Source organism: Stigmatopora argus, chromosome 10, assembly GCF_051989625.1.
Source record: "Stigmatopora argus isolate UIUO_Sarg chromosome 10, RoL_Sarg_1.0, whole genome shotgun sequence".
Taxonomy (NCBI): domain Eukaryota; kingdom Metazoa; phylum Chordata; class Actinopteri; order Syngnathiformes; family Syngnathidae; genus Stigmatopora; species Stigmatopora argus.
In genome coordinates, this window is record NC_135396.1 from 469,694 (window position 1) to 494,861 (window position 25,168).

The window sequence follows — 25,168 nt, forward strand, 5'->3', positions numbered from 1 at the left end:
GGATATGATTGCAAAATAGGATTGCATCAATACAGGGCTGGATTTTGTTTTTTAAATAGTTTCTGATTGGATGAATGTGGTGCTGGCTGCAGCCAATGGGAATAAGGAATAGAAAGGGATAGGAGGCGTCGTAGTCCGGGAAGGAGTGAAGAGAAGAAGATGCATTGAGGGCCTGAAGAAGCCTCCTTTTGGGGAAGGAGGATTACCTGGATCATGCTGGTATGCTAAAGGGAAGCCCACAATTCCTCGGCCTTTTGTGCGTGACTTGCATGGCTTGCGTGCACGCCGCTGTCGACCTCAACTACCAGGTGGAATATCTCATGAGGCAGGATGCCCTTTTGGTACGACTCACTTGGATGCTTTCCTTTGCTTCTTCTTCTTCTTCTTCTTGCAGCGTTTTCCCTTTTTTTTCTTGGACTCTTCCACCTCATGCATTTTAACTTGAAGTTATTTTGCAGGATTCTTTTTTTTTCTTTTTTTTTCTTTTTTAAATTTACTTTCATTCCTTCTCCACTTTCAGTCAAAATGGTTTGGACGCCTATCGCCGTCCGTGACGCTCAAACGTGAACAATGGGCGTAGTGTTGTGACATTGTGGTGTTGCTTTCTTGTCAGTGTGAAGGCTGCAAATATTACACGCCAAACTCCACCCACTTCAAGGTAAGACAATCTCTCTCAAGTATTTAGTTGCAACGAGCATACCTGTCAACCTCTGCCGATAACTGCCCTTATAAATGATTATGATTCCCCTTACAAACATGTAAGGGATTGAATCATAATCATTTATAAGGGCAGTTATCGGCAGAGGTTGACAGGTATGAACGAGGTTGCGCAAAATTTCACTTTCACTCACTAGTCCAATGATAAAAGTCATACTAAACAGCTCAAGAAGCCATATCTGAATTTTTTTATAGGGGCAACGTGGCCAATTTTCCCACTCTGACGCCCAAAAGCAGCCTTTTTTTATTTCCGTACGACATTTTTTTGTATTTTTTCATTGTGCATTTGTTTAATAATATTCAGAGATAGTAGAGATGTGGCACATCCGATCGCGTGATCGGAATCGATCATTTTCACACGATGGCGATGGTGTAGAAAAGATGGGCTTTTTAAAACCTGTTTGTATTTGAAAGTATTAACGCATTGGCCCCCATTGACGGCATTTTTGGCTGTTCGTCAAATGGGGGCGTTCCGGAATGCGCTGGGTGAGTGCTTCTTATTCTTTTGACAGGCGTGTCCCGCCGATACCCTGAAATGCTTCTCCGAGGAAGTTGAAGTTCTCCTCTCCGAGTGGGAAATCCAGCCCAAGCCGCGGGACTTGCACGAGGGCCTGGTCTTCTTGGCGGCGGACCAGAGCCGGGTGAGCGCCGTCGTCCTACGGGCGGGCGAGGGGCGAGGGGCGGCGGGGAAGTTGGCTCGGAGCGCCGTCGGGGTGTCGCAACAGCGTGGGAAAACGAGCAGCTAGGACGGGGGTGGGCAAAGTATTCCACAACGGGTGCAGGTTTTCATTCCAACACATTGAGAGGGCACCTTTTCACCAATCTGGTGTCCTACAAGTGGAATCAATAGATTGCAGTCAGGTGCTTCTTGTTTTCTGCAGAAATCTCATTGGTAAAACTGTCTGCGCTCGTGTGCGATCGTTTGGTCGCCGGTCGTTTGGTCGCCGGTCTTTTGGTCGCCGGACTTTTGGTCGCGGTCTTTTGGTCGCCCGGACCCAAACAACGGGCGACCAAAAGAGCGGCGACAAAACAAGGTAAAACAAGACGGTCTACGCATGAATAAAAGCCAACAATGGCCATGAGCAATTTCACTGAGTCAACGTGTGAGTGTACTATAAGAGTTTGTATGTACATGCGTTGTCCCTTTAAGAAGAGACGTCAGTTCAGTCAGGGTCTTAACAAGTTCTCCAACAAAAAACAATAAAAGTCCGGGAAATTTGGAGCTTTTCTTTAGCCTAATAATGACTAGGGCATTAAGTATGACTAAATAGTCATTCAACAACCTTCCGGGCGACCAAAAGACCGGCGACCAAACGACCGAGTACCGTCTGCGCTATATTGGTTGGAAGAAAAACCTGCACCCACAGCGGCCCTCGAGGACCGGTTTGCCCATCCCTGAGCTAGGAAGTGATGTCACTGTCAGGTGAGCGGCGGGAGAAGCGTGTCGTAACGCTTGAGCTCGAACGGGGGGGGAAAGGATTTTGGCCAGGAAGTGACATCCCGAACAGGAAGTGATATCGCGGTGCGTCATCGTGCATCCGAGCAGACGGGAAGTGACGCCGGCATCGAGAGAGGGGAAGCGGGCCACGTCACGGCCACGTCACGGGCAAGCCAGCGGAAGGAAGTGACGTCACTGCCAAGTGAGACGTCACGGCCAAGCGTGCAAAAGGAAGTGACGTCTTTTTGCACGCAAGCAGGAAGGAAACGACGTCGCGGGCCGTCGCAAAGGCGGGAAGTGGTGGAAAAACCCGAGCGTGAAGCGACACGACGAGAAGTGGAACGGAAAGAAGGCGACGGGTTGATGGGGACATTTGTGTGCATTGTGTTTGCGCAGGGCAGCCGTCCGTGTCCTCCGTGCGAGCTCCACCCGCAAAAAGCCATCCCGCAATTCCTCCAGCAACTTCTTCAAACGCTGCAGCAGGCCCACAACAACTGAACTCCAAATTCTCGGCGACAGGAATTTTTGGGCTTTTTTTGTTTTTGTTTTTTGTTTAGTTTGAATTCCACCCTCTTCTCTTCATCCCTCATCTGGAACTTCTTTGACTTATGCTAAATGGGCCCGCTTCATCTCACCTCATCTCACATCACGACATTTCTACTTTTTATCCCAATAAACTGAAGAACATGTGAAGATTAAAGTCGGGCTCTCCCATCTGGAGGCCCTTGACTTAATTGGACTTGGCTGGCTGAGGCACAATCTCACGGCTTATTGCTTTCTTTCTTTCTTTCTTTCTTTCTCTTTGGAAAATCCAGACAACGAGCACCAAAAACTTTTTGAATGCCGTTTTGTCCTGGGCCAGAAAACGACACTTGTTACCGAGGGACGTCCTCTTTCGTGGACTGCGGCAGCCATGTTTGATTTTCTTTTCAAATGGTCAATACGTAGGAAACGGAACGGGTACAACCCGAACACTGCCGATAAAAATAGCCTTATATTTTCCCCCCGTCCGATTGAGCAATGAAATTAGTCATTGGACACACACACACAAACACACACACACAAGGAAGCAATTAGCCTATTCAATTGTTCTGGTTCAAATATTTTATTGAAGACTGTTTTGACCAAGTGACAAATGACAAGTGACTAATGTGTTGGCTTTTTTTGAACTAAACTACAGTTAAATATGAAATGAGATGGTTAGGTTTCAGATGTAGAATAAATAGAATACATTAGAATTAGAAGAACACAAAAAAAACGCCATCTACCACTCATAAAATGAGAAAATGCAAGACAAAAACGGAATAAAAAGAGGAAGAAAACCTGGAGAATAAATGGGAAAACAGCAACAACAACAAAATCTGGAAAAATGCAAAAAAAATAAAATAATCCATAATACCAGAGAAAACGTGATACAATCATTGCGAAACCACGAGAAACAGTAAAGAAATTCGACGACGATTCTCTAAACTGGACTCTGAAGTATATTTTTATATAATAATAATAATATTACAACACTTTAAAATAAAGGTCCAGTAAATGGTTTGTTATGTTTATGTCCATATTTGGACATATTTTAAAAGACATACACCTCATAAACTTCAAGGCTATATTACAAAAAAAAGAAGATATATTTAAAGCAACTCTGGTGATACTAATAGTTGACTTTGGGCAAAGGTGACTGATGCTAATTAAAGCTAATCCTGCTTCAAGTAGCGCCCAAAAAGGAGCTTACAGAAATGCTAATGCTAAACTGCAGTTCAAGTTCAAACTTTCTTCAAAGTCAAACATTGACAGATGTTTGCGATATTAAAAAAAACATTAATTTAAATCAAACGTGTAGTTTTTGCGAAATGCCAAAGTGACTGACGTAAATGAAAGGCCATCTTGCTACAATTAGCATCTGGCCAAGCTAACACAAATGCTAGGTGTAGTTCCGGGTGAAACCTGCTTCAAAGTCGTCCAGCTCATTCGGTCCGCGGCTGCTTACCGACCGGTTCCGTCCGGTCTAAGCGGGAACGCAGCGGTTCAGCCTGCGCGACATGACGTAGCCACGTTGACACACGCATCGGAACGAGCCGTCCGTGTTGACGCAACGCGCGTTGACGCACGGGAAGTCGGCGTCGCCGTCGGCACCGTCCTCGCATTCGTTGACGTCTGCCGGGGAAACGCAAAGAAGGGAATGGTGAAAAATTATTTCACTATTTGAAATTTTGACCTTTGACCGACAGAAACGAGCATGTTCATCAATTGTCTTTGATGGGAACATTGCCCCCACCAACATGGCCGCCCGATTTGCTCAAATAGGGGAATTCAACAGAAACCAAGGATAAACGGCAACAGCAATTGCCTCAAAATGAGGAAAAAGTGACTTCACATCAACATGAAGTGACACATAGTTCTCAATAACATCAGGAAATGATTCAAAATGTCTAAAGAAATCAACAGGGAGTCTCATTAAAACCGCCCCAAAATGAGCAAAATGACTCAACTTTTTCCGTTTTTTTTTTTTTTTTAAACGGCGGCCATCTCACCGATGCACGTCATGGTGGCGGCGTCCAGTCGGTAACCGTGGTAACAGTCGCAGGTGTATCCTTGGTCCACGCGGATGCAGGTCCCGTTCCGGCAGCCGTCCAGGATCCCGCAATCCTCGGCGGCGCTCAGGCCGGCGTACGCGTCGTAGCGACCTTAACGGGAAGTGATGTCGTCACAATCACGCTGCTCACTAAATACTACCCTTAGTTCATACTATTCATCTCCAGCACCCCCTGCGACCCTTGTGTGCATCATCGGTACAGAAAATGAATGTTTTTCTTTTTTAATATAGTATATATATATATATATATGTATTCCCACATTTGTTAATTGAATTCCCCCATGAATAAAAGACCGTTCTATTTCATTTCACATGATGCTTATTTCCCGGCAAAATCGGGAATCGAGAAGTCGACGTGGACTCACGTTCATAAAGTCTGGTGGGATGTCCTCCGCCGTAAGGTGGGAAGGGCGGCCCGGCTGCCCAAGGATCTTCCTCTTCCTCCTCCTCCTCTTCCTCTTCCTCTTCCTCGCCGTCCCCGTAAGGAGGCGCTCCCGGAAGAGGCGCCAAGCTCAGAGCGGACCCAGAGGCCAGAGGCGGGGCTCTGGCTGCGAAGCCCCGCCTCTCGTCGAACGCCGACACCCCCTCGTAGTCTCTGCTCCCGTAGTAAGCTAGTCTGCGCACCCCCCCCCCCCAAAAAAAAAATCACTCGTTTGGCGCGTGAATCCACGCGGCGCCTTCTTCCGCTCTTACCCGAACGGCGGGCGTCCTCGGGGGTCCCTGTCCGGAACCCCGCCAGGGTAGGGCGACCCGCCGCCACCCGCCCCAGGAGAATAGTCGGGGTAGTCCGGCGGGAAGTCCGGGGGGAAATCCTCGCTGCCGAAGGGAGGGTACGGAGGCGGACCTGACGGGCACAGAGACGCCATTTAAATGTCTATTCAGGAGTTAGCGCTAGCTTAGCAATTTCTTGACATGAAGAGGAGAGAGCGTTTTTACCCGAGTCTCTTCCCGGTCCCGGCGAGTTTGGGAAGACGTCCGGCGAGGGCGGGAAGGAGCTGCACAGCCGGGCAAAGTCCTCTGTGGGAAAACAAGACCTTATTATAGCCTATTTGCTTTGCGTCCCCCACCCCCAAGAGGGCGCCGAGGTTACCCGAGTGGGTCTCCGGGCAGAGGGCGCACTCCATCCCCCAGCCTTGGCCGTAGAGGCAGCAGCAGTCGCTGAATGTGACCCTGGCGCCCAGCAGGGGGCTCTGACACATCAAATCGTCGCTCACCGACTGCCAGCACACCGACAGGTTGTCGTCTGGGACAGATAAAGAGAAAAAAAATCATCGGACTGAATTATTTTTTGGCCTATTTCGATGGATGAGAAGTGTAGGAGGAAGGCGGAGCCTGACCCAGGTTGAGGTGCGAGGCGTTGACGCAGTTTTGTTGCGTGTCGTCCAGAAGGAGAGGCGGCGGGCAGCTGCAGTAGTACGAACCCAAGGTGTTGACGCACAGGCCTCCCTCGCAAGTCTCCAGCTCGCACTCGTCCACGTCTAAACGCCACACGACAAAACCATGGCCATTTCATGTGTGACATGCTAAAGTGTTGAAGTTATTCACGATTGATTGCATGTTGGGAATGTACAACCAGTTTGGATTGGATGTGTTTATCGGTGTTCGATTGTGGATACCTTGATCCATCCACATGGCAAGTGTGTGGCACGTTAAAGAGTATCGGTATTCGATTATTGATCATACCTGTCAACCTCTGCCGATAACTGCCCTTATAAATGATTATGATTCCCCTTATAAACCCCCAAAAAACCTTACAAAGACCGTACGAGTCGTACGGTCTTTGTAAGGTTTTTTGGGGGTTTGTAAGGGGAATCATAATCATTTATAAGGGTAGTTATCGGCAGAGGTTGACAGGTATGAACACATGCAAACGATTTGTTCCCCCTAAATGCTTTTATTCGTCTATGGAAAGGAAGGTTCATTGGGGGGCGGAGCCTACCGACACATTCGAGCAGCGCGGCGTCGTAAACGAATCCGCTGGAGCAGTAACAGTTGTATCCGGGAATGATGTTGACGCAAACGCCGTTCTTGCAAACCTCCGGGTGGAAGCGTTTGCACTCGTCCACATCTGCCTCCAAAGACAGCAAAAAAAAATCAACACAAAAGACAGAGAAATATGAAGACAAGACAGCAGGAATTCAAAACAAATGAGAAAGAGGAAGATTTTATAGCAATCAATCTAAACAAAAGAGACACAAGACATTCCACTCTAGGGGGGGCCAAAGCAGTCCTGCAGGGGCCAAGATGGGTGCAGGTTTGGATTCCAAGCCATCCAGCACAGACACTTTGGCCAATGAGATAGCTGCAGAAAACAACAAGCACCTGGTTGCACTTGTAGGACACCAGATTGGTGTAAAACTGTCCTGTTTATGGCTTGGAATGAAAACCTGGAATAGTTTGCCCACCCCTGGTTTACCGGATTTCACGTTTTTGTGCAGGGCTGCTTTTTACTATGAGCAATATGGGCGAGTGCCCAGGGCGCAACCCATTGGTACTCGATCGTTTGGTCGCCCGGAAGGTTATTGATAATTACCATTTAAATGGTTGCTCAAATTCCCTAAATACAAACTGCGAATGACTATTTAGTCATACTTAATGCCCTAGTCATTATTAGGCTAAAGAAAAGCTCCAAATTTCCCGGACTTTTATTGTTTTTTGTTGGAGAACTTGTTAAGATCCTGATGGACGTCGCTTCTTAAAGGGACAGCGCATGTACATACAAAGTCTTCTACACTCACACGTGGGCTCAGTGAAACTGCTCATGGCCATTGTTGCCTTTTATTCATGCCTAGACCATCTTGTTTTACCTTGTTTTGTCGCCAGTCTTTTGGTCGCCCGTTGTTTGGGTCCGGGCGACCAAAAGACGGCGACCAAACGACCGCACACGCAACATATTTGGGGGTGCCCCAATGTTTATATAACCAGAGTACCCGGAGAACACCCACATAGGCAAGCCCAGGGAGACCACAGTGATGAATTGTACAGCACCTGTATAAGTGAAAGCGGCGTCCCCCTCGACAGTGACGTATCCTCTCCCGCTGGGACAGAGCTCCAGGAAATCCGCTACCCGCAAAGACCCAGGTTAGCGGGGGCTAGGGAAGGAAAGGACCCCCGCCCCCTTTGGGGTGGACGTGGCTCTCACCCGTGCCGGCGGGGGGGCAGGCCCGGTACCTGCAGCCCAGGCCCCATCCCTCCCCCAGGGTGCAGCAGCACTCCCGCCGGCTGACGTTGAGCGCCAGAACGCTGCACGACCACTCCAGGTTGTAATAGCACTCGGCCAGCTCGCCGGGGCGGGGCGTCGGCGGAGGGGGCGGAGCCTCCGAGGAGGAAGAGCCGACGGGGAAACTCCCGCCTGAAATCACCGTCGAGGCCGACACGTGAGGGAGGGCGGCTTCCGTTTGGCGCTTCTTGTCGTTGTCAGGGCGACCGTGATGTACCCGTCGTACCTGGAGTGACACATCGTCCGGCGTGGGCGTCAAAGTATTCCCCCGCCGCGGGGCATTCGCACATGAAGCTTCCTTCCAGGTTTTGGCAGCGGGCCGAGCCGCAGACGCCCGGCATGGACCGGCACTCGTCCTCGTCTGGAACGTAGGAAAACGAAAAACAAATACGTATATATTTTTTTAACCCACTGGCTACCATTGTGCAGTGATTTACGTCCAATTTGTGCAACTAGTGCAGTCAACGGCGGGGAATGAGTTCATGGAAAAAACATTCAAGAAAATGTACCGAATGTATCCCATTCTGTAGTAAGTACTATGTCAATGTTCGGAGAGTGGCCGACGAAGGGGGCCACAGCACCCCCTAGTGGCTGTCAATACTCACCCACGCAGGAGTTCCCATCCGGCGCGGAAGCGTAGCCCCGGTCGCACATGCACTCGAAGGTCCCGACGAGGTTGCGGCAGACGGCGTTGCGTCCGCAGGCCGAGCCGCCGGGGCACTCGTCCGCGTCTGTCGGGGAACCGTATCGATTTTTTTTTCTGGACGTAAAGGGGGCGGACAGCCGCCCTGTCAAAACGGGGGCGATGGAGAAGGAACGCCACCTACCGACACATGTTTTGTTGTGGGCGCCGTTCTCGCTCAGCCGATATCCCTGAGGGCAAAGGCACCGGAAGGAGCCCGGCGTGTTGACGCACTCGCCCGCTGGGGGGCACCAGTTCTCCTCCAAACACTCGTCAATGTCTACACACACACAAACAAATAAAAATAAACAATAATCATGATTATTTTTTCCCTCTTTTTCATCTTCCGCTATGTATAAAACATTTAAAATACAGTTAAAACTTGAAAAGAAAAAAACATTCTAAAAAGTGCTATGAAATTCTACTGCAAGTGCATATTTGGGTCATAAATCCAGGCCAAATAAGTGAGAGAAAAGGCTTCATCTTGAAAGTCTTCCTGGCCCCGCCCACTCCTAAATCTCCCAAAAGATGATGTCACACCCAGAATGAGCCGCAGATGTCTCGCAACGTGCTATTCTCTTGTTGCCGCGACGTCATTCTGTCAACATGTACGAGCTAGCGCAGCGCTAGAAATGATCATTCATTCTGGTTATGACATCACAACCAAAGGGGCCGTTCCCTTCCATTGTTTTGATTGGAATAATATTTAAAAAACAGCCAAATTTGTGAGCATGTTTTGACACGCTCGACCATTTCACAGCACGTTTAACTCCAGTACCAGGTTTACCAGGTCTACCGCGAACCAATCAGAACGCGAGCACGGTGGAGGAGGGGCTCACCTCTGCACGGTCGCCCCCGGCCGAAGGAGCGATACCCGGGCAGGCATTCGCATCGGAAGGAGCCCATGGTGTTGACGCACAGGCGTTCGGTCTCGCAGGCGGACGCGTTGGCGCACTCGTTCACATCTGAAAAATCCAGACTTTCATTGGCAGGGATCGGACGTCTAGCGCCGTCAATCGTCCCCCGAAATGAAGGGAGAGAAAAGCCCGGCCATGCGATTCCTCTACTGATGGTCATTTCATCCCGTCAAACCAAAACATCTGGCTAGCAAGCTAGCAAAACAAGTCAAGCGAGGACAGGAAGTCACCTTGACAGCTGATTTTGCGGGCGTCAGTCTCGTATCCGGGTGGACAAAGACATTGGTAGCCACCTGGAATGTTCACACACTCACCCGGAGCACACAAAGCTGGAGATCCAACACAGCGATCTACGCATAAACACAGACATCCACCATGAATTGAAGGGCATGGAAAGACCGTAAACGTAAATAGAAGAAGGGTTGGGTTCTGGTACCTCGACTTCCGGTTTGTCCTCGGTTGGGCGACGAGCCTCGGCTCCCACCGGCAACTTGGTTCCGATGGGTGACCTGGCCCCCGCCGGTGCCTCGGTTTCCCCCGGTGGTGGTCTCTGTGTTCTGACTGGTGCTTTGGGTCCTGGTTCTGTTTTGAGCAGGGCTTTGGTCTCTGCTGGGGCCTTGGTTGGGACTTGAGCTTTGGTTTCTGGTAGTCCTTTGTGTCTCAATGGTTCCTTGGTTTTGATTTGATACTTTGTTCCTGGTAGTTCCTTGGTTTTGACCAGCGCTCTGACCCGTGTCTTGTTTCTCATTGGATCCTTGGTTTCTGCGTGCGCCGTGGTTCTGGCTCCTCGTATTACCTTGGTTCTGGCTGGTTCCTTGGTTTGAATGAGTTCCCTGGCTCTGGACGGTTCCTTGGTTTTGATGCAAGACTTTGTTCCCGGTAGTGCCCAGATTTTGGCTGGTGCTTTGACTAGTGTCTTGTTTCTGGCTCAAACTTTGATTGCCCGTTGTCCCTTGGTTCTGACTGATTCTTTGGTTTGGACTAGTTCCTTGGCCCTGGACAGTTCCTTGGTTGTGTCTGCTTCCTTGGCTCTGGACAGTTCCTTGGTTTTGGTTTAAGACTTTGTTCATGGTCGTCTCTTGGTTTTGACTCCCGCTAGGGTCTTGTTTCTGACTGGCGCCTTGCTGCCCGTTTGTACCTTGGTTCTGGCTCCTTGAAATACCTTGGTTCTGGCTGGTTCTTTGGTTGTGACCAGTTCCCGGGATCTGGACAGATCCTTGGTTCCGTCCGGTTCCTTGGCTCTGACCAGTTACTTGGTTTTGATTGGAGATTTGCGTCCTGGTAGTTCCTTGGCTTTGGCTGGTGCTTTGAGTCCTGATAGTGTCTGGTTTCTGAATTGAGCCTTGGTTCCTGTTTATACCTTGGTTCTGACTCCTTGCAATACCCTGGTTTTGACTGGTTCTTTGGTTCTGACTAATTCCTTGGTTTTGAATCGAGTCTCGGCTTGGGCTGGTGATTCGAATCCTGGTAGTGTCTTGGTTCTGACTCGAGCCCCGGATGCTTGCAGTAGTGGGGCTAATTCCCTGCTTAGGACTTGATCCGTGGCTCCTGCTAGTGTCTTGGTTCAGATTCGAGCCACGGATGCTTGCAGTAGTGAGGCTAATTCCCTGCTTAGGACTGTTTTGTTTCAGACTCGAGCCTTGCCTCTGGTTTGTTCCTTGGTCCTGACTGGATCCTTGGTTCCTGATGGAGCCTTGGCTCCTGCTAGTGTCTGGTTTCTGAGTGGTTCCTTGGTTGTGACTTGTTCCTTGGTTCCTGATAGAGCCTTGATTCTGCTTGGTGTCTTGTTTCTGACTCAAGCCTTGGTTCCGGGTTGTTCCTTGGTTCTGACTTGAGCCTTGCTTCTGCTTTGTTCCTTGGTCCTGACTGGATCCTTGGTTCCTGATGGAGCCTTGGCTCCTGCTAGTGTCTGGTTTCTGACCAGTTCCTTGGTTCCTGATAGTGCCTCGGTTCTGGTTGCTGTTTTGGTTATAGATGGCGTCTTGCCTCCCGCTTGTACTTTGGTCCGGACTAGAACCCTGTCCCCTGACCGTTACTCGGATGCGGCTGGACTCGTGACTCCCACCGGATGGTGGCGGCAGTCTTGCGGGAGACGCGGTGGGTCTGGGCCGGACGGCCGGACCGTCCGGAGTTTGGGATTTGTGCCCGGTGCCGCTGGCGGGGTTCAGCGGTATCGCCGGCGAAGGGGTGACGGCCAAGCGTTGCGGAGGCCCGCTCGGTCGGCTAGGGGAGCTTTTCTGCTTGGAATTGGCGGCGCCGCTAGAAGAAGTACCTGGGGAAGGAGAGCAGAGGAGTAGATGCAGGCTGAATCGCCGAATATGTTGTTGGAAAAAGCAAGGGACAAGTTCCTACCTTGCCGGTCGCCCGGTTGATCTGCGGTTCTCTGGCTGATCTGCAGGGTGGAAGCCGAGTAGTGATAGCCCGGACCGGCCGGACAGATCTCCTTGAAAGCCGCTGGGAGAGCAAAAACCAACATGAAAGTTCACAAAGTGGACCTCGGCAAAGACTCACCCGAGCCAAAGTGCGGGCAGCGTTGGCACCGGGGCCCCCAGGCCTTGCCCACTCGGCTGCAGCAGCAGATCTGCTTGGTGATATTCCGGAGGATGGGCAGCGAGCAGGAGGACGGCCCCAGACCCGGAGCCAGGACCCGGTGGCACTGACCCTTCTCCTCCGATATCACGCTCTGGGCTGGGCGGGACCAAAGACGGGAGGGACGTTCAGGGGTTCGCGGAGCCTAAAAGTTCACGTTTTGGGAATTTTCCCCCCCTTACAGATGCAGAGTCCGTGCGAGGCGTCCAGGATGAAGCCTCGCTGGCAAACGCAGCTGTAGCTTCCCGCCGTGTTCACGCACAGTCCGTTCTCGCAAAGGCCGGACCGCTGGCACTCGTTCACGTCTGTGGACGTAGACCCCAAAAGGGAAGAAGAAAAAAACGGCAGGCGCCAATAGAACGCGAGGAGAAGAATGGACTCACCCACGCATTTGCTTCCGTTGCCGGCTCGGAAGCCGGCCGGGCAGTTGCTGTTGTTGGCACCTGCGAGGAGAAGAAACATCTTGACCGACTACTTTGATCGTTCCGGGGAGGGAGCTGGCGGAAGTTGACCGACCTGCTGGCGGAGGGCAGGGGGCGCAGTTGCCGGCGCCGGCGCCCCAGGCTTTGCCCGGACCCCGGCAGCACGTCTCTTTGCTCCTCAGGCCCGGCAGAGGAGAAGTACACTGCACCAGAAACACAAGACAAGCCTTCATCCGTGTTAATGAAAATCAGAGCCATATTTCGCATCCTGGTCAAAGGAATCTTCAAAACAATAAATCAGGCGACGCCCACTTTTTGCGCCATTCTGGTTGCCATCGATTCATTCTGGTTTACAAAAGTGTCTCCAGAACCAAATGACATTGTTGAGAATAGATCAAATATATCCAAGGAGCCGAGGGGTTCGTTAAAAAAAAAAGCGTGTTTTCCAAAATATTGGGCAATAGCACGAAGCCGGCGAGCGGAATCCTCGGCGGAGGTCATAAATCCCCACCGTCGTCGCGTGCCGGAAATGAAGCGCTAATGTTGCGCGTGTTTTTGGCATGCTTGTGCTTCAACTTTCCAGTTTACGACTCGGCAAAGTCCTTCTGCTTCCCATTACGCTGGCGCTCTGCGTTTCCAGACAAAAAACAGCCTGTTCGCACTTTGTCTTGCCGTCCGTCCGCGTTTCGCGCAGCTCGTAAACTTTTGGCTACAAACTCCAAAATGGCGGCCAAAGGCCAAAATGAAAATTCAGGTATTGAGGGGCTTCAAATGAGCAAAAATGACCATTTGAATTTCGGGGGCTCTCACCTGTCCATCTTTGACCTCCCTGAAGCAGTACTTGAAGCCCACGCGAGGGGGCCGGATGTCGTCCAAATCGGAGGGCGCCGGAGCCGGAGCCCCCGCCGACCCGGAGAGCGTGGCAGACGACGAGAGCGCTCGCGAGGCGGGCGGGAATCCCGACACCTGAGGGAAGGAGACAAACGGTGGGCGGGGGGACAGAACACCGACAAAGCGGGCCGCTAGGCGCTTAGCGCTCGTACCTGGGTCACCTGGTGGACCTTCACGCTGGCCTCGGGAGGGTGCTGCACTCTCACCTTCACCAGGGATGCTCCTGGGGCTACCGGGTGGATGACACCTTAGTCACAAGGTAGCGTCAACACTTTCTATGGCAACCTACAGTCATACCTCGTCATACGACCGCTCGTCATACAATATTCTCGGAAATTTCAATCGAATAATTCGCCCGAGATGTGATCAAAATTTCGTGCTGCGACCAAGCCAGGTGGCCATTGTTCCAAACAACTCTCGATGCGTTCGTTTTGAAGGCTCCGGCGGAACGTCCGGGTGGGGTCAACCCGTAGAACTAAGGTCAAAAAGATTCAAACAAAATTAGAATTCAGTTTTGTGTGAAGTTACATTAAACGTTGAGTGTGTCTGTATATATTAATCCAAGTTAATTTACATTCGTTTGTTCGTTAACGAGTGCCGTGGATAAAGTCCCCCCGCCTCCGTGTGTATGTTGCTGTCTATATCCCTGGCGAAATGCGTCTAATTTTACTTCTATTAAACACATTTTATTACTATTAAACCACTCGTTATTTATTACTTTGTCAATACATGGCGAATTATAAGAAATAAAACATTTTTTCCAATCCAATATCCTGTTTTTGGTGTTTTTTCAGCGGGTTGGAACGAATTAATTTGTTTTCCATTCATTTCAATGGGAAACGTCCGCTCGAGTGACGAGAATCTCGTCATACGATCTCAGTCTCGGAACGGATGACGATCATATGTCGAGGTACCACTGTATTTGTGCACATTTAATCTTCATTTAATGTCAACATCAACACAAGATTTAAGAAGTTGTACTTGAGTGAAAAGTCCAAAATTGTCATTTGTGGCCAAGGCCCGGTTTGGAGGGCGGAGTCAATATTTTTAAAGAGACACTCACCGCCCGGAAGACGCCGGTCCGGCCCCCCCAGCGGCAGCAGGAACTCGGATCGGGTCAGACCGGCGGAGGGGCGGGGCGGCTGGACGATCTCGTTGGACGGGGAGGGCGGGGCCGGCGAGGGCGCGGGGATCTGGCAGAACTTTCCGGTAAAGTTGGAGGGGCATAGGCAGCGGTCCCTCAGCAGGCACACTCCTCCGTTCTTACACAGCAGACGACACACGACTGCCAAAACACGCCATAAATCGGCTAGAACGCTTGAATTGTTTTCATTGGACCTTTCTGCATGGATACTCCACATAACCACGGGGTCAAAAGAATAAAGGAAACTTTTTCTACTCTAAAAAAAGAAAGAAAACGGGCTCCCCGTCATGGTTAACATTTTGACGGACGGGAAAAGGTTGGAGCGGCCAATCACTCACAGACTCTGAAGCCGTCCCCGTTCGGGGGTCCCGCCGGCGGGCCGCTGAAAAGGGTGGTGACGTTGCCCCGCTCGCAGTGATTGAGGCAGCGCTGGCCATCGCAGCGCACCTTGCAGACGGTGGGCGTGAAGGTCACCCGCACCTTGGCGCTGGTGGCCCCGCCCCCCGGCGACGGCCACAAGGAGAGCGCCGCCAGCCACGGCAGGAAGGAGAGGAGCCTCAGACGCGGCATGACGACGCCGTCGGGACAGGCATGAGAGGAAGATCGGGACGGGACGGACTTTACAAAAGCTCCGATTCCGCAAGTTCAAAAGGAATAAAAAGTTCTTCCAAAGGAGAACGTCCGGGTAAAAAGGAGAACTTCCAGAAAAGAGCAAAAGGTCTGCTTAGCAAATGTGGAGGCAAAACAAAAGGTCAGCTTTTAAAGAAGATCTGCTTAGTCAAAAGAAGTCGTCTTGTCAAATAGGCCGTGGTTCCAAAGAAAAACAAGGTGTTCCAGGCGAGTTTTTGTGCTCCAAAGGAGATCTTCTGGCTTACAAAAAAAAAGAAGAAAAAAAAAAGTGTATTTCCAAAGAAGGAAATGTGCTGGAAGAAGACTTCAAAAGAAAAGAGTTCCAAAAGGAGGAGTTCTCCGAGTGGGGCCGGAGAAAAGAAGAGAAGAGAAGAGAAGAGAGGAGTGAAAGAGGAGAGGAGAAGATCTAATTGAAAGCAGCCAAGGGTCGGCGTCCAACATAAGCGCCGGCCTGGGGACCCCGCCCACTCGCGCCGTAAATAAAAAGTCTCAAGCCTCCCCGCGCGTCTCGCTGATGATGCAAGCGCAAAAAAAAAACACAGGCCGAAGGAAAACCTGGCACGCAAAGACCTCCTCTGTCTTACCGGGGAATTCTTAACTCGTCATTGACTGCCATGGACGTCCAATCCATTGGCAACTGGCTTGGACGTCCGGCGCCACCGTCAAACCGACGTTTGTGGTTATTCATTTTAGGCTCCTTGTATAAGTAGGTCACTTCCTGTACATGTTGGGCCACGACAATGTCACTTCCTGTCCATTTTGGGCCATTTCAAGGTCCATTTCTGTTCATTTTGGCTACTTTTGGACACTTTCAAATCAGAAACCAGCGTAGTTTGACCCCTCGGCCAATCAGAGAGCCGGAATCGGGCGACGAGCGGGTGAACCGACGTTTTCCGTCCCGGGCTGGTTATTTTTTTTCGGGTTATCGTCACGTTTTGTGCGAGCTTGACGCACGTCAGGACGTGAGCTCATGGCTAAACAGAAATTAGAACAAGACTTCTTTATCCCGCTTAGAAAAGTGGCTCAGTGTTTGTTTTTTTTCCGAACGGGGTCCCGACAGACTTCCAAATGACGGAAAATGTCTCCACATAAAGTGCGACACAGTTCAGGAAGTGTGTCATTTTCAAAACAGGAAGTCCACTGGTACATGAGCTCACTCGCCGGTTCTCCCGACTCAAAGAATACTCCAGTATTGTTTCCTAGAGGTCCAATCCATTTTGGAATGGGAGGGGCCAACCAAGCCAAGCGTTCCCGCCCGCCACACTTTCCAGTTGAAATCAATTGGACGTCGGGTCACCCCAAGCGATGGCGAAATTCAGGTCGTAATATGACCAGTTTAAAACCGTCATTTACCAGGAGAAGAATTTAAGAATGTTAGCGCTTCCTGTATGGTGACCCAAAACCAACAGGAAGTGATCCGTGTTGCCCAAGATCAACAGGAAGTGACTGAAAATGAACAGAATTAACGCACGTGGAATCAATTCCTGAGCCACGAAATGGATCATTTCTGTATTAAGCTAATACACTAGCATTAGCTAATACATAATGATGTATCATTTCTGTGTTAAGCTAACATACATGTGTCAAAGTGGCGGCCCGGGGGGCCAAATGTGGCCCGTCGCATCATTTTGTGTGGCCCGGGAAAGTAAATGATGAGTGCCAACTTTCTGTTTTAGGATCATATTAAAATGAAGAGTATATATGTATCTTAAACTTCCAGATTTTCCCCCTTTTAAATCAATAATTGTCATTTTTTAATCAAATTTTTCTGTGTTTTTAGTTCAAAAATCATTTTGTAAAATCTTAAAATATATTTTAAAAAAGCTCAAATTAACATTTTTTAGATCTATAAAAAACTGAATATTCAAGGCTTTTAATCCAGTTCTTTTAATTCATTTATATAAAAAAAAAATCTAAATATTATATCTAAAAAGGTCCGGCCCACGTGAAATCAAGTTGACGTTAAAGCGGCCCGCCAACCAACCCAATTCTGACACTTTTGTACTAACATTAGCAGATACGCAATGATAGCTGATTTTAAAATAGAACTCCACCGGAGTGATGGCGTTAATTGACCACGTTGCGGCCATATTGGTAGGGTCGACATTCCCACTGACATTAGCGCTTTTCGGGTAAGGTTCAAAGTTGGCGTGAGAAGCATAAGTGCCTCCCCCCTAAAAAAGAGGGCTTGACGAGAGTGGCCGCGGCTCGCGAGCAGCACAATGACAGGAAGCGTGGCTCGTGGGAAAGATGGCGTCTGGATTGAGCCGGCGTGTTTGCACGCCTTATCTGAAGCGGGCAAAGCCCCCGAAGTGCCATTCCTCAACGGTGACATCAACGCCGGCTCGTTTACGCTCGGCGGGAGAGAACGTGTTTGCGATGTGTCAATCATCGGCAACGGGGGAGAGAGGGAGGGAGGGAGGGAGGGAGGTTTGGCAGATAGGATGTCTCTCAACATGAGAGAAAAGAGGAAAAAAATACAAGTAGGGGTCAAAAGTGCACGCTGGTTGAGCAGACGTTAGCCAGGTTAGCTTAGCGCAGGGCTGGCAAAATCCAAAATCTGTCCGGTAATAAAATAAACAACAGATGTACTGTTTATTTTTGCCCCAATGGGTTCACTTGGCATCTGCCGAGGACGGTGCGAGACGTCCAATCCGTTTTGTATCAAGTATCAAGCCATGATTGACAGTTATTGGCCCATTCTAGCCAGATTGGAGGCGATTGGTTCCCGAATAATAGAGGGGTGAGGTGATAAGTGGTGGCTTACCAGAGGGGTCGCGGCCTTCGCCCAGGTCAGAAAAGGAGGCGCGGGTGTTGAGGCGCTTCAGGATATGGTTCTGTAGGACGGCGGCCATTTTGTCTGTCCTTCCTGCCGCCAACTTCTGGGTCAGGACGGCTCGAGCCTCGCGTAGACTGGAAATAAAGCAGATGGACGTATTCAGCCGTGTGTTTTTTTAATATTTGTTGGATTTTTGGCACAAACGCCATCCTCACCTGAGAAACGTCGACTTGGTTCCTACCGCCGTGGGGGGCGGGGCAAGGGGATTGGCAGGCGGCGTTCCCATCTTGGTGAGGGCGCAAACGCCTTTTGGACACCAGCGGCAAGTGGGGAGACAACGTCCTCCTGTCCAGGGCGGATGAGGAGATTCTTTAACTCATTTTGTGCCACTGACGACGATAGACGTCCAATCTATCTGAACGAATTTGTTACTCACGTTTGACGCACGTGGCGTTCGGCGTCCGCCAGGCAAAGTCGGAACAGACGCGGCCGGATCTGCGCGCACACACACACACACACACACGTTTACTTTACAATAACACGTTTTCTATGCAAAAATAGGATGGTTAGTATGATGAGGGTGCTTAAAGGTGACAAGTAAAAGGAGTTGACCATGCTAAGCTAGCTAAACATAGTACTTGACTAGGCAAACAAAAGTGGTTTGGCACGTCAACGCCAAAGGAGAAAAAGCGACAGGAAGCGTTTGCTTTGCCGCGTCGACGGCGGGCGGCCACCGGGAAGCGCCGCAGAAGAGCCGGGATTATTTCAACGTTAATCACAGTGCGCTGCTCCTTTTGTGGCTCAAGGCCGTGGCCAGATCAGATCTGGAACCGGAATTGACTCTCACTTTATCCCTTATTCCTTGGATTGGATCCCAATGAACGCTAAAAATGATGATTGGACACTATTGAGACTTTAATGGGGAAACTGGAGCCAAAATGGCTGCCTCGCAGCATCTTTCCAGGTCTGGCTTGAGACTTCATCGGACACAATATCGACTAAAAGGGCAACTTTGAGTAAAAGTCATCTTAGACGACGTTCCCTCACCGAGATGAAATCCCTTCAACGTCGCTGGCCTACACACGGTCGCCTATGTGACAAAGGCGCGCAAACATTGGTCCCCTATTTAAATAAGACATGTTTGTGTTGTGTTTTGATTCACTCCAGGCGAGGGGTTTGTGTTGACCAAACATCCATGGACGTAGCGTGAGTGAAGACGACTCGTGACGCGTGGCATTCCAGAGGCACGATAAGACGCTGATTATCAATGATAACTTCAAACTGATAAACAGACTTGCTTTGACCATCTTTGGTTCGTTCAGACTTTGTCGCTTTCAACCAAAATAGCCACTTTCCGGTTTGTCCCTGGAGACTTTCTTGTGTGTCTATTCATGATTGACATACCCGTGGAATTTTGGATTGGATTGGATAACTTTATTCATCCCCGTATTCGGGAAATCAACAGTTGAGCATAGTTGATGCTGAGGTGACCACTTGGAGCCAAAATGGCTGACTTTCCAAGTCTGCCTTCTTGAGACAGTTTTTGGTGGGTGCTCTACTCATGAGGAAGAGACAAACCTACCAAATGCCATGTAGCTCAATTAAACAGGATTAAAGGGCTGAGTGACTGGGATAATTGGGGCTACGACTGCCACTTTGAGCCAAAATGTCGGACTACGTAGGTAAGTACGTACTCATAACACACAAACAACACCTGCCACAATGAATGTCAATGAATGATGTTCAGTCTAGTTTTCTCAAACTAAACTCAAACTCCCATTTGAAATAAATTCGACGCTTTTAAAACGAAGGTTTGGTATACAAGTAGTTGACAAAATGTGGCCAGAAAGGCCCTTTTGGGGAGCAGGGGTGTCACGTACCTGCCCCGTGGCCCGGTTGAGTCCAGCCGGAGGCTCCCCACGTCCACCTTCCTCCTCCTCTCCACCACCTCCTCCGTCTCCTTCTCCTTCTCTTTCTCCTTCTCCTTCTCCTTCTCCTCCCCGGGCGTCGGCGTCTCCTCGCCGGGTCCGGGCCCGACGGCCTCCCGCTGTCGAAGCCGGTTCCGGTGCCCGTCGTCGGCGGCGTGCACGCTGAGCATCCACGTCGTCGTGCACACGCAGAGCAGCAGCACGCGCATGGCGGGAAAAATTTCGCGGGGGGGAAAAAGGGAAAAAGTGGAATTGTGGGAGATTGGAAAGTTTACATGGTCAACTCAATTTTAAAGGGGCGGTCGAGCGGGCGTGTGTTGGGTGCCCGGCGACAAAGTGATAACGGCACCCCCCACTTTGGGTGAATGGCCAATGGGAACGTGAGACGCTCGACCAATAGGAAGCCAAGAAGTCATTGAGCTCTCTTGATGGTGATTTTCTTTACTTTTAAATTGTGGCTGTTCATTTTCTCTTTGTTTTGCATAGTTTATTTACTATTGTAAAGATATAAATATACAGTATATATTTCTGTTCAGTTCATAAAATGAGATGAGATAAGATAAATAATAATAAATGAATACATAATCAATAAATAGGGTGTTCCTCTGCCGAGGAACACGGGACATAAATATGTGTTCAACGGTACTCTTTATTGCCACCAGGGGGCAACATTGTGAAGTGACGTCAGTGGGAAATCCCAACTTGCAAGCACATAGGAACTTCCTACGCCACTTCCTACAAACACACGCTAACTATTAACCATTGTTTTTCGCCGCACCCCATACTCTTGGTCTCGTCCAAAAAGTTCGGCGCGAGCTAACACATGCTACCAACTCGTCTTCATGTAAGCTAACTCTCAGCTTTTGTCTTATTTTGCCGTTTTTCCTCAGTTCCTTCTCCACCCTGTTGCGTTTTCTACGTCTGTATTTGCCGTCTACCAATATACAATGTATGTATTTTCAGCAGTATTATGTATAAATCGACCCAATGGACCGTTTTAGACGTCCATTCTATTTCGTTGGGCAACCTTTCCCATTTCAAATGGATTGTAGCTTCCTCTCGGTCAATTAGCCGTGATTTTTAATATTTTTAAGCTATTTATTTAAATCATAACAATTTAATGACTATGATATATGAATATTGAAGAGGTTTATTCGTTTAAATGTTGTTTTTTTACAACGCCTGTATCTGTTTACAGGTTGTCTTTAGGCTCCATGTGTCTTTGCTAGTTGCCCTGGTGATGGCGGATAGCCTCACCTCCACTGATTCAACAGGTAAGTATCTTACAGACTTTGACAGTAGTGAAGGTCCATCTACTTAACTTGACTGCAATCAACAGCTTTTTAAAAAAGGATTTATTTTTATTATGATGCTTAAATTGATCATATTACGTATTGTCTTCTTTTCCATTGATCATATTTTATCTTCAACACTTTCTTTGATCTAATTTGCTCATTTAGGGGCGCAGTGCCACCACCTGGGCGAGTCTCCGTCGGGGGTTGTGCTTGTCCTGAAGGGGGAGACGGCGTGGGTGCCGTGTCCCCTCCTCAACAACGATTCGTCGTCACGTGACCCGGCGTGGTCCCGCCTCCTGCGAGGGGAGGAGCTGCCCATGGCGTACAGGTAAATCGGAGTGGACGTCGTCTGTCACGTACGACGACATTCTTGATCAGGTTGACGTTCTAACCCAGGGGTGTCAGAGTCGGGTTGGTTCACGGGCCGCGTTAACGTCAACTCCATTTCATGTGGGCCGGACCATTTTAGATATAATATTTAGGTATTTTTTTATATAAATGGATTAAAAGAACTGGATTAAAAGCCCTGAATATTCAGTTTTTTTATAGATCTTAAACAATGTTCCCCCTTTATGGGGAGAGTGATTATTTTTTTTACAATTGAACAAAAATCATATCATTTAATGAGCTTGTGATTTTGTTGTGTGGTGCTTGTGTTGCAGCCAACGCTTGAGGAAGGAACGCCACGGGTTGTTGTTTCAGCCGGTGGAGGACCAGGATACGGCTGGCTACGTCTGCCGCCTACGGTCAGAACCACAAACGCATAGAAATCATTCTTTTCAACCAGAGGGAAGTGCTGGTGCATAACTTAAAGTTTTAATGGAAAAAAATAATGACAAAATAACCTTAAATAAATATTCCTTAAATATCCTCAACATAAAACGGGGTCAAATTAACGGAGAAACAAAGTTAACGGGCAAGGATAAAGATGCACACCAAACAAAGAGGCCACCTAACCAAGGCAGGAAAATACTGGAACACGGACAGACAAAAACACGGGTTTTATATACGCAGACGTCGGTGGTTGATTGACGAAGCAATTGCCAACACTTGGGTCACTAGCGGGGGAAGGGCAACCAAAAAGAGACGAGGCAAGTGACGCTCACCAACTCTCATGGACAGGACACACGGAAACACGACTAACCAAGCAACCCACCAAAACATGACATTTTGAACACCAAATTCAGTGTTTGTGGAAAAAATAATGACAGTAACCTACCCCATTTGAAACAACATATTGCAGAAAATTATTATTATTTTGCCTCATTCAAATCATGCAAAAAGTGTCTATCACATCTTTATATCTGATCCTTTAAATATGGAAACTAAAGTCCAATCCCATTTGTAAATGAATGGCATCTGATTTTTGAAATGTAAATATACCAATCTACTATGAAATGGGTACAATGTCTAGATGCTGAATTTAAGACCACCGGCACTTTTTCAGTTTTATTTCAATGCAAAAAAAATAGTCTTTTATTTGGGCCAATACAGTAAATCTCCCAACATGCTCTGCTCTGATAGCCACGGATCACCCTGCCCCAAGATGGCCGTGCACGTGCTGGTGGTCCGGACCGCGCCGCCATCTTTGGAATGCGACTCGCCGGTGACGCCGGAGCCCGTCACGGCCACGGTCCCCCTGCAGGGCGACGCCGTCCTGGACTGCCCGTCCCACCGGGACGTGGCCGGGATTTCCGACGAGGCCCCCGACGTGGCCTGGTACCACGTGAGGAGCCGCGAGGGCCAGGTTTGCCAGAGCGCCACGTTCGTGGCGTGACGCCCGTCGTCCTTTTTTGGCAGGAGTGCCGGCCGGCCGACCGATGGACGAGCGATCGCGAGCAGGACGGCGCCCGCCTGCGGATTCACTTCATGGCCGAACACTACCAGGGCCTCTACCTGTGTCGGGTGCGCTTCCGAAAGCGAGGGAGAGAGCTTTACTTCGTCGGCGCCGTCAACGTCAACGCCGTCTGTGAGTGCCACACACGCGACTCGCACAAAAAGGATGGACCACGTCACCGAGACGTGTCGTCTTTGCGGTTTAGCGCCACCTCCCATGCCCAAACATCCCGTGATCCTCCTCCCGGCGGCCGACCAGGTCGTCTCCGTCCCGCCAAGTAAGCCCCGCCTGCGACCGCGCTGCCGAAATGCCGCTAAACGGAGCGCTTGCGCTTTGCGTCGGCGTCAGGCTCCGACGTGAATCTGACGTGCAGAGGGATCTTCCCCTATTTGGAATCGGACTGGGACATCTGGTGGAGCGTGGACGGGGAGACGCCGGAGCGGTCGGACCGCTCCCGATTCTCCGTCAGAAATAGGTGAGCCGCTCCTCGTCTTTAGTCGGTGTGCTCGAACGGGAAGTGGCCCGGGTTTACCGGGAAGTTAGGTGGCAAGTTCCCCAAATTGGTCAGCTTTTGAACCAGATGCACATCCATTTCAAGTGAAAATATCTCTAAAGTGGTCCGGATTGACAAGCAAATGGGTTACGTTAAACAGGAAGTGAACCGTAAGCGTCCCCCAGATGACCAAAAAAGGTAAAAGAATGTGTCCCAATTCCAATTCCAAAAGAACCATGCTAACAGAGCGTCTTAGATGGATAGCAGTCGTAGGCCAACTCAAGATTTCCCCCAATAAAATGGGTTGTATTGTGCGTCCAGTCAGGTGAGCTCCAAGCACGGGGACCGTGTGGAGGAGAGCATCCTGCTGATCCGAGACTTTGCGGCCGAGGACCTTCGCAAGGCCTTCAATTGCTCGGTGAGGAACGGCCGAGGATTCCAGACGCGGAGGGTGGGCCTGGCGTTGGAAGGTGAGCGTCGAGCCGAGCTAGGCTAGCTAGACTTTTCCGTAGCTGAAGCGCTCCGTTTCAGAGCGGGCACCCACGTTAGCCCTGGCGTGCGGCCTGAGCGCCTCCTTGGCGCTTTCGCTGCTCCTGCTGGTCATCCTGCGCCTCTTCCGGCTGGAGCTGCTGCTGCTCTACAGGTCGCGCTTCGCTAGCGACGAGCGCCACGCCGGTGAGCGCCGCCTCAAAGACGTCGGCGCGCGAATAGCGTGCCTGGCGCGTGGGCCTCTAGTCGCTACTCACCGTCCCGCGTATGTCCCCGTTTGTAGGTGACAAGGAATTCGACGTGTACGTCTCGTACGCCAGGAACAGCGAGGAGGAGAAGTTTGTCCTGGAGACTCTCCGTCCGGTCCTGGAGAACCAGCTGGGCTACACCGTCTGCATCTTTGACCGAGACAGCCTGCCGGGCGGGAGTGAGTTCTTTGCCGACGGCTTGCTAGCGAAAAAGATGAAGTTCAGGGTTTTAACGCGTTTCTCTGCCAGCCGTGACGGACGAGACGCTGCGCTTCGTGGCTCGCAGTCGCCGCCTACTGGTGGTGCCGGGCCCCGGCTACGGTCGCCGGGGCACCCGGGCCCTGCTGGAGCTCAAGGCGGGCGTGGACGGCTTGGCCAGCGGGCACCTGCGCCTCGTCCTGGTCCATCGTGAGCGGGCGCGGCGGCAAGAGTGGGCGCGCGAGCTGAGGAGGGCCGGCGCGGCGCTGGACGTGCTACGCTGGCGGGGGGAGCGCTCGCGAGACCTCACGTCGCGCTTCTGGAAGGAGATGAGGCTGGCGCTGCCCGTCGGGAGGACGCCGGGTTGCCCGCGGGAGGCGGGGCTCAAGGGGAGGGGCCAGTTGCTCGTTTGAACAAATGTGTGCCTTTGATTTTGGGAGGAGAGGACGTCCCAGATTGGGTACCGGATTGTGACGGGCAATTAATGGACAATATTTCATTGTATTTTTTACTATGTATTTAAAAAATTTAATAAAAGATATTTTGGGCAAAATGTCCGGTTTTAAGTCATTTTTTTAAAAAATGCCTTAATGTTTTCAAGAACGAAAAGGACACCCCCAAAATTCATGAGAAGAATTCATTGGCCGGAGCAAAA

At 50.2% G+C, this 25,168-nt stretch overlaps 3 protein-coding genes across 8 annotated transcripts; 2 read left to right on the forward strand and 1 right to left on the reverse strand.

Moving 5' to 3' along the window:
* The first annotated feature begins 41 nt into the window (after nt 1–41).
* On the forward strand, nt 42–4,941 carry il15l (interleukin 15, like). Of its 4 annotated transcripts, none has more exons than XR_013303547.1 (4): nt 42–341; nt 521–658; nt 1,230–1,358; nt 2,552–4,941. XR_013303547.1 is itself a non-coding variant. In XM_077611266.1 (4 exons), exons 1-4 carry the CDS (start codon nt 214–216, stop codon nt 2,651–2,653), a joined length of 570 nt encoding a protein of 189 aa, XP_077467392.1. In that variant the 5' UTR covers nt 43–213; the 3' UTR covers nt 2,654–4,941. The 4 variants fall into 4 exon arrangements, 3 of the variants coding, with proteins under 3 accessions (XP_077467392.1, XP_077467391.1, XP_077467393.1); XM_077611266.1 differs by having other exon boundaries at nt 43–219; nt 614–658; nt 2,264–4,941; XM_077611265.1 differs by having other exon boundaries at nt 44–341; nt 614–658; nt 2,264–4,941.
* Nucleotides 3,242–20,260, reverse strand: LOC144083426 (latent-transforming growth factor beta-binding protein 4-like). Of its 2 annotated transcripts, XM_077611262.1 has the most exons (28): nt 19,906–20,260; nt 18,462–18,520; nt 18,241–18,370; nt 18,014–18,159; nt 14,536–14,757; nt 13,625–13,701; nt 13,392–13,547; nt 12,676–12,808; nt 12,543–12,602; nt 12,342–12,464; nt 12,082–12,258; nt 11,923–12,024; nt 10,007–11,842; nt 9,801–9,920; nt 9,493–9,618; nt 8,799–8,933; nt 8,577–8,702; nt 8,189–8,332; nt 7,894–8,103; nt 7,740–7,814; nt 6,691–6,819; nt 6,089–6,229; nt 5,842–5,994; nt 5,688–5,768; nt 5,445–5,595; nt 5,117–5,367; nt 4,690–4,842; nt 3,242–4,312 (listed from the first exon to the last, which is right to left on the reverse strand). In XM_077611262.1, exons 1-28 carry the CDS (start codon nt 20,160–20,162, stop codon nt 4,164–4,166), a joined length of 5,622 nt encoding a protein of 1,873 aa, XP_077467388.1. In that variant the 5' UTR covers nt 20,163–20,260; the 3' UTR covers nt 3,242–4,163. The 2 variants fall into 2 exon arrangements, with proteins under 2 accessions (XP_077467388.1, XP_077467390.1); XM_077611264.1 differs by lacking the exons at nt 18,014–18,159; nt 18,241–18,370; nt 18,462–18,520; nt 19,906–20,260 and adding an exon at nt 14,955–15,801 and having other exon boundaries at nt 12,676–12,784.
* A 364-nt stretch (nt 20,261–20,624) lies between these two features.
* On the forward strand, nt 20,625–25,066 carry il1rap (interleukin 1 receptor accessory protein). Of its 2 annotated transcripts, none has more exons than XM_077611516.1 (12): nt 20,625–20,797; nt 21,152–21,227; nt 21,414–21,576; nt 21,911–21,994; nt 22,773–22,974; nt 23,049–23,217; nt 23,291–23,362; nt 23,434–23,560; nt 23,900–24,048; nt 24,110–24,253; nt 24,351–24,494; nt 24,565–25,066. In XM_077611516.1, the coding sequence occupies exons 1-12, from the start codon at nt 20,777–20,779 to the stop codon at nt 24,924–24,926; spliced, it is 1,713 nt and encodes a 570-aa protein (XP_077467642.1). In that variant the 5' UTR covers nt 20,625–20,776; the 3' UTR covers nt 24,927–25,066. The 2 variants fall into 2 exon arrangements, with proteins under 2 accessions (XP_077467642.1, XP_077467643.1); XM_077611517.1 differs by lacking the exon at nt 20,625–20,797 and adding an exon at nt 20,819–20,902.
* The last annotated feature ends 102 nt before the right edge of the window (nt 25,067–25,168 follow it).